The sequence below is a fragment of the Fibroporia radiculosa genome (genome assembly GCF_000313525.1).
Source record: "Fibroporia radiculosa TFFH 294 genomic supercontigs, scaffold8733, whole genome shotgun sequence".
NCBI lineage: Eukaryota > Fungi > Basidiomycota > Agaricomycetes > Polyporales > Fibroporiaceae > Fibroporia > Fibroporia radiculosa.
Genome location: NW_012133458.1, coordinates 50,688 through 58,627, shown reverse-complemented (window position 1 = coordinate 58,627; position 7,940 = coordinate 50,688). Strand labels below are relative to the sequence as shown.

The 7,940-nt window shown below is 43.7% G+C and overlaps 1 protein-coding gene across 1 annotated transcript; it reads left to right on the top strand.

Moving 5' to 3' along the window:
* Positions 1–5,200: 5,200 nt before the first annotated feature.
* On the top strand, positions 5,201–6,817 carry FIBRA_06825 (uncharacterized protein; the record flags this gene model as incomplete). The annotated part of the gene is made up of 6 exons (XM_012328534.1): positions 5,201–5,567; positions 5,619–5,745; positions 5,804–6,051; positions 6,108–6,164; positions 6,218–6,425; positions 6,481–6,817. 6 exons carry the CDS (start codon positions 5,201–5,203, stop codon positions 6,815–6,817), a joined length of 1,344 nt encoding a protein of 447 aa, XP_012183924.1.
* Between the last annotated feature and the right edge of the window lie 1,123 nt (positions 6,818–7,940).

The following is a 7,940-nucleotide window of genomic DNA, read 5'->3' as shown; positions in this document are numbered from 1 at the left end:
CCCCCCCCCCCCCCCCCCCCCCCCCCCCCCCAGCCACGTCCTGCCGACACGGGAGAATTCCAACCTTCTCCCATATCGGCACTGCGGCATAAAATAAGACAGGAGCACAATCTGGTAAAGATTCTTAGTGTCTCAGTGTCCATCTCATCCTTCGAGGTAGCGTTGCACGCAATACGGCACTATCCATAGGTGCGCGTTAGCTGTTACAGCTTTCGTCGGATCGAACCATGGAAGCTGAATATGGATCAGACGTCGAGATGCATGCACAAAAGGGAAGTTGGGGGAGGGCACTAGTGGGCGAGTGTCTGTACGATCGACGGGTTCATATGCGCTACCATTTCCTCCGTGCACAGGCATCACCTCGGCCTCGCCCCTCAGCCTTTGTGATGCGACTTCAGCTATAGGTGCAGCACTCACGCATGCGTATCGCCTTCACGTCGCTCACCCTCATAGTGATCGAGAGCAACTATGCACTGCACTGCGTGCTCGACCCTCTGTTTCTCTGTTTGAGCTCGTGCCCGTCGATATTACTGTGTAAATTCCTTCTCTGCATCGTCTCGGCCAGTAAAGACTATACTCACGAGCTGCCTTTAATACCTACTTTCGAATTGGCGAGATCAGAGCTCGTTGTCTCCCCGCATTTGCTGCTATGACAATTCTTCATCGGTCCGCCTCGCGCTCTAGTGCTGAGAATCGGGCGGATGTGCGCTCGTATTGAGGAGACAGACGAGGCACCAGGTGTGTGAGTTACTCAAGCTGTCTATTTTCTACGCTCAGACGCTTGCACGCTGCCGCTTCTGACCCAAACCACCCGCATACGCGTGTGAATATGTACCTCACTCTTAGATTTTACCTATGCTCCTGTCTTCTACTGTTTTACAGAGGTCTATGCCGGCCGGCAACCCCACTGCGCGCAGATACTGGATAAAGCTCAGATGACGGTAATAGGGCAGGATAGCACCACAGATCGCCGCCTTGTTAAGAAGATCCAGATCCACCTGTCGACAGCTGCTTACGATCTTAGCCATCCACCCTTCTAGGTTCCGATCGACACCGTATCCAATGTTTAAACGCATCTCATCTTACGCAACCTACACGATGCTCTATCGATCTCATAGTCTACTGTGGTTATTGTTATTCATCTTAGTGCCTCGCTTATCTCGAGCTCTCCTTTTGATTGACCCTCGGAATTCTCTTTGATCCTCAACCTGATTAATCATTAACCCGAAGGGCAACATCATATTAACAGGTTTTGTACCATAGTTTCAAATCCGCTCGACACCCCTATCGGTTTGGACGAGGCCATGTCCCCGAGGCTGCATGAGATCGAAGTGATGAACTGGATCGGCCCTTCCCAAAGCTGCGGACCCTCAATGACAGTGGCAGTCCGGCGCGCTGTTGTTGCCAGATGGGCTGAGCTTCCAGAAGTCATAGATGCACGCCACGGTTCCTCGGACTACACTTTGAGGGCTGCGTGTGCAATTTGGCGGACATTGGACACGGATACTGGTGGCATGGAGGCATGCTGAGACTCTGAGACTTGGTGTTCCAGTCTATGCCTCGCATATATTCGGATAGCCTGAATGATGTATTCATCAACTAGTGTGTTTCCTGGCATGCTGCCATGGCTGGGTATCCATCTCATCATCAATCTAATGCCATAATGCCTGCAATAAAAAGTAGATGCATGACCATGAAAGTGTCTGACAGATAGTATCCAGGTTATGGTTAAGGAATCATATAGTACATTTGTAACATAGCTTTGTTGTTCTTATGCTTTTTTGCACAAAAGGAGATAAAAGAGGTACTGAAAAGTAGGAAAAAGAAAAATTTAGGTTTGCTTCATGTTGAGCTTGGAAATATCAAATCAAACAGTACGTGATAATCCTATATAAGTTTTTTCACCTTACATCCACTTATTGTACCAAGCTCATACATAGACCCATCTTCTTCATTCACCTCTAAGCCTCTTGAAAAATTTGATTGTGCAGTATTATTTTTCTTTGTGTTTTTTGCTGAAAGTGTCTCTGTATGCTGTTTTGATTTACTGAGTATAGATCATAATATTATTGAAAGCATGTTGCTTACAAAAGGTTGTTGTCTAAAAGGAAGTGGTGACAACTCCACTGAGGCACCAACTGACTCAGAATGTAATGGCTTAGATAGACTTTGTCTTGCATTCAGGCTGTAATTATATTAACTCAATATAACAACTAGAGTAATTAGCTTACGTAGCAAGAAATGAATTTGCATATACTGTGTGAATAATTATGTTAGTTCCTATTAAACTAACAAAAGTATATTGAACTTACATTTACTCTGAATCTCAACCAAACCAGCAAATACAAGGCTGTGTTTCATTACTATAAACTGTGAAATAATCATCAGCGTTAAAATACTAAATAAAGTTTTTGTTTCTTACAGTTAATAGTATTGTAAGAGAAACAATCCTAGACACTGTCAAAATTGTGAGTTTTAAATAAGTTGCATGCTACCTACATGGTCAGACTGCCTGTATTTATAGCATATATCTGCACTTGTTTAATCAGATGATTTGTTCTGTGTTTATATTTAGTTAACTGTATATATCTCAAATGTGTATTTCACCTTTGGATGTTGCTGCGCCTTTTTTGCAAGTAGTAGGTAAGCAAAGCTGCAATAACAAAATCTGTAGTTGCATTGAATCCAAGGGTAACAATCAAAGCAACCTATGGTATCAAATAAGGTTTTATTACTACTATAGTCTAGAAAGTTAAATCTGACTGACCAAGGGTGCTTTAACCTCACGAAATTCTGCCCAAGTACCAACTTTAAATGATAAACCGGCAGCAACTAACATACATAATGTAGGTGTTTTGATTCATGCTTTTATAAGTAACATACCTAGTCCTATACCTGAGAAACTAAGATAAGCAATATAGCAGCATGGTATATAAAACTTACAGATACGACAAACTAAAAGAACAGTCTACAGTATATTAGATAGATTTTGATCAATCTTTTGTCAATTTACTTACTGGAATAGCAGTTATTATACGATTGTTTTTGCTTACTAGCAAAAACCTCGCAGTGAGAAACTGATAATACTTATCCTGTATTTAAACATACAAATCCAGATCCTATATATGAAAAAACTATATATATATGTTATATGAAAAGAAACACAAGCAAGGAGCTAGCATACCTCTGTACAACAACAACTATAACATCCTAGTCAAATTCAAATTAATAAGCATTGCCATAATTAGAAACAAAAATACACATACTCCAGTTATAACTGAAGCCTGATAGAATGATGTTGCATTATCTGAGTAAGTTGTTTACATCTGGATATGAGGCTAACTTACACCCATACTCCTTGAAATATCTTCAGAAATTAGTAGCACAGTTTAAGCAAACATTTGCTTTACCACACAATCTTTTGTATCAGAACTTGATTCCCAAAGGCAATAATGAAATACTCATATATCATATTCAGGCAGAATGCAGTGTGAGCTGATTCTAGGATGCTATATTACAAGTGAATATGAAAATATTGATGATATATATGTACATACCAGACAGCTAGAACCATTAATTGTATAACTCTTTTATCACCAGAGCTATTCCAGGAATAAAGATAGGCTTGTACTATCACAGAGCCATATAATCTGAAATATTTTAATCTTGAATCTAAAATCATGACAGCAATAGTACTTACATGGCAGCTATGAACATTTCAATAAGAAATGCACCCATTACATCACCTATGGTTGGATCCATTGCAAATATAGGCAGTGAAAATAAGCAGAGGACTGTGCTAGATGGGATGAGTGGGCTGGTTATATACCCAGTAACGTACTGGATTAATTGATGGCTAGACACCATTATTTCAAGTATAAATAGCAACGAGAATCATCAAAAACGGGGTGATGACTCTATATTTGATTAGAGCTCTATTTGATATTATTCTAGCAACAATGATCCTGGGATGAGATGCTTCGCAATTTGCTTACCAGACAGCCGTTGGACACATATGTGTTGCTTCCATGATGTTGACATGATATTGATGTATAGCTGGCTTCCATTCTTAAGCTGTGTGGCACCATAATGATATTCCATCCGACAGTGGACACCTTCCCAGCACAGATATTGAGGAAATATTATGATATCCTAGCTTTCACATTCTAAATCAGCTCGATGGTTAGGAGGAGCGGTCTTAACTAATGACTCAGTACACCAGAAAAGCGATCTGAATAGCCAGTCTGTGAGGTGCATTAGACTCCACCACAATCTGACAATATGTCTTAACGAAATCAAAATTGAAATTGGATGTGTCATGAACTGCTGGCGCTGCGCATTTTGATCATCTATATGTCAATGGACGAACTTTGTTGACATGTTTCGCAAAGCGAACTTCACCAAACATGGAGGCAGCATGGTAATCGGGGTAGTTTTTTTTCTGGGGCGCTGCTAGTGGTATTTACAGTGCATTCAATATATGGTGCCTCACGCGACTGCCAAGCTCAATGACTTGGGCGTGCTTGAGCCATGTAGCCCTAATTAAGCTAAGAGGAACCGTGCATGTGTTTGGACCGTAGGCCACAGCACAAACAGCGAGTACCAGACACCATTCTCGGAAGAGCGTCCGACAGCCTAATTCAGATCTTGAGTTAGAGCGGAGTCTGAGATCCGCCTTTTAGGAGCGCATTTCATTATACCTAGAAGGGTCTGCGATTTGATGCACACTCTAGCATTTAGATTTGTTCTAAATCCCAAATACGTAAGTATCTTCATAAGCATTGTCCGAGTCCTCTAAGCTGAAAAATAAATTAGAAATAAGGTTCAACGGGGTTTTGCATCGAAGATCGTAGGCTGCCAATGCCACAGTGTGCTTCTCAATTCAAACCGGCCTGTTCATTCCAGTGTGTGAATTCCTGGTCCATCGGAATGATGAGGGGGAAAAGATGAGTTCATCAGTCCCTTGGCGGCTACTAGACTCTGGAGTAAGCCAAACGTTTTTGACCAGTTGAATGTTTAACCATCACGAACTTTCAAATTTCAAAGTTAGTGATCATAAGGGCTTTGAATTGAGTAATTGCCTGGCATGCCCAATGGTACTGGGTACTAGTGCCGGGGATCGGGTAGTAGTCTGCGGTTGCTCGGAACTTAAAAGGTGAAATTGACAAGCGAAGCTGACTGGCAGACGCATTCGGACAGTATGCATACAACGGACAAGTCTCGTCAGCTTCGCTCTCTCATCCGTCTACTGACTGACGCCGCTGAGGTTGTCATTAGAGAATGGGATGCCCCGAAGGTTGCGCCACTCAACATTGGATCTCAGCTTCCCTCACAGGACATGTTTGAAGCACGTCGTATCATACTTGGAGCTTGTGGGATGTGTGCGGACCTAGTGCAGGATCCCCTCAGTCGTCTGTCAGAAATCACTTGTGGCTATATCCCGGCTCGCGCTTTGCATATTGCAGCACAAGCATGCTTATTTGATCTGTTGGCTAGTGCAGATCCAGTTGAGGGTATTTCCATTCACGAGATCAGCTGCAGGACAGGTATCAATGAATCTAAGCTAGGTATGACCCATGACTTTACTTACATGTAGCCAGCTGACGGCAGCCACCTAGTACGCATCCTCCGCTGCCTGTGTTCTATTCATGTCTTTGCCGAGGTCAAGTTGAACCACTTCACCAATACCCCCACTAGTGCCGCGGTAGTAGGAAATGAGCCATTTAGGTCCTGGATTCTAATTGGGTAAACTTTGTCTTGGTTGAGTTGACAAGTTGCGCGGAAATGCTCACTGCATCTGTAGTGGAGCCGAAACTTTTGCTGCATCGTACAAATTGCCTGCCATCATAATGGACCCTGTAAAAACTCATTCACTGTCTCATCGCGAAAGTGCACTCCAAGAGGTTCTTGATACAAAATTGACGCTATGGGAATACCTGGAGACAGGTGTCTCGCAGGAGGATGGCACTATTGGACCTCGGCCGGAACTGCGAACATGGTCTCTTGCGATGATTGGAGGTGCACAAATGAACGGGCCGCCTTTATTGTGTGGTGCGTAAAACATATATCATGATTTAGGTGAACTTTGCTTACAATGGTCATTCAAGACTTTCCTTGGGAAAAACATAATGGATGTACAATTGTAGATGTTGGAGCCGGTGTTGGTGAGCATTCTTCAGTCCTGAAGCCTGATCTTTAATAAATCTGTATTTCCAAGGATCTATGTCGTTGGAACTTGCAAAGATTATGCCAATCACGCGATTTCATGTACAGGATCGTGGTGCTGTTATCCAGGACGCTCGTGCCATCTGGATGCGCGAACTTCCAGAAGCTATAGGAAGTAACCGAGTAAACCTAATGGCACACGACTTTTTTACAGAGCAGCCCATCAAGGGAGCCGATATATATCTTTTACGCTACATTTTGTACGTACGGACCCGTAATATTCATGGGTTTGTGTATCTGACACAGCTGACATAGGCATGACTGGCCGGACAAAGACTGTATCACGATACTCAAGTTGCTTCGGGATGCGATGGCTCGCAATTCGTGCCTTCTTGTTGCCGATTACCTGTTAAACACAACCATCGGATCCTCACGGTTGAAATCAGCCCCGCATCCTCTCCCTGCAAATTACGGAGTCGCTCAAATTTTTTCCAACATGCATGATCTCTCAATGATGTCTCTATTCAATGGCATGGAGCGATCGCCTAATGAACTAGAAGACTTGGGTCGACAGGCTGGCTTGGAAGTAGTTAGAATATGGGAGTGTCGGGGATACATGTCGATTGTTGAATTCAGAAGGGATCTTGATTAAGTGTTGTATAAGCTATATTTTCCTACTAGTACGCACAATGACACTCCAATTTTAAAAGAGTACCAGTGGATGTAGTCATCAACAAAGTGTGAGAATAATATATACCCAAACAGATATTTAATAAAGTAAGGTTATGTACAGACCTAGACATATATGCTCAGATATGCTTGGGATACGGATTGTTGTTTTGCTGATAGGCGGATCTAGCTTTGCGTTTTTGGCTGCTGCCGCTATCCAGGCACTTGCGCACAAGATTGAGGACTGCGGGACGGCAAAAGGCGGGAGTTTTGCGGGGCAAGGGTGCAGAGGGTGAGCCCAACTGAGAGGGAGGTACGTATCTTCGCGTGTATGCGGACAGTCCATGTCAAGAGTTGCCAGAGTAGCAGCATACAAGCCTCTGTGAGCATAGGAGATGAACAGCGCAAGTCACTCACATCGCCGGTGCCTCGCCGGTCTGAGGCCTCCTCAATACGAGTGTGCATTTGCCCAATTCTCAACATTTGAGCGCAAGGCGGACCGATGGAGACTTATCATAGAAGCGAATGGGGAGGCAATAAGCTCTGACATCGCTGATTCCGCCATAAATTAGAGTGGATAACTGAAGTATTTCACTGACGTAGCGCGCGTGAAAGTAGCCAAGACGAGATCAGAGGAGAAATCTGCACAGCGAGACCAAAGGACATGAGTCTTATGCGAGCACGGGCGACGCAAGCGGGTACTGTATGCGAGAGTACAAAACCTGCCGAAGGGGAAGAGACTGTTGTTACGGATGATGGTTGAGAGCAAGGAGCGAGAATAATATTTTTTTTTTCTAGACTCATAACGTCTAGAATATATACGAAAGGATTTACTTCGTATGAAAATATGCGTAATGTTGTGTGGCTGACGTTCAGCCACACGTCACATGCTCTCGGCTTGTCCTTTTCCCGGACTGCTTCGCAACAGGCGGGGACTGGAGGACGAGTTGGTCGCTGCGCGCGGTGTTGATGCCAAGTGAGAATACTGTAACGCACAGACTACAGACCCATCAACTAGTTCAGCTACTTAGATCAGGATGGATGTGTGTGAACGGTGACTTGAGGTTACGGACCATGATACACATTAGAGTGGCAAATACGTCCCT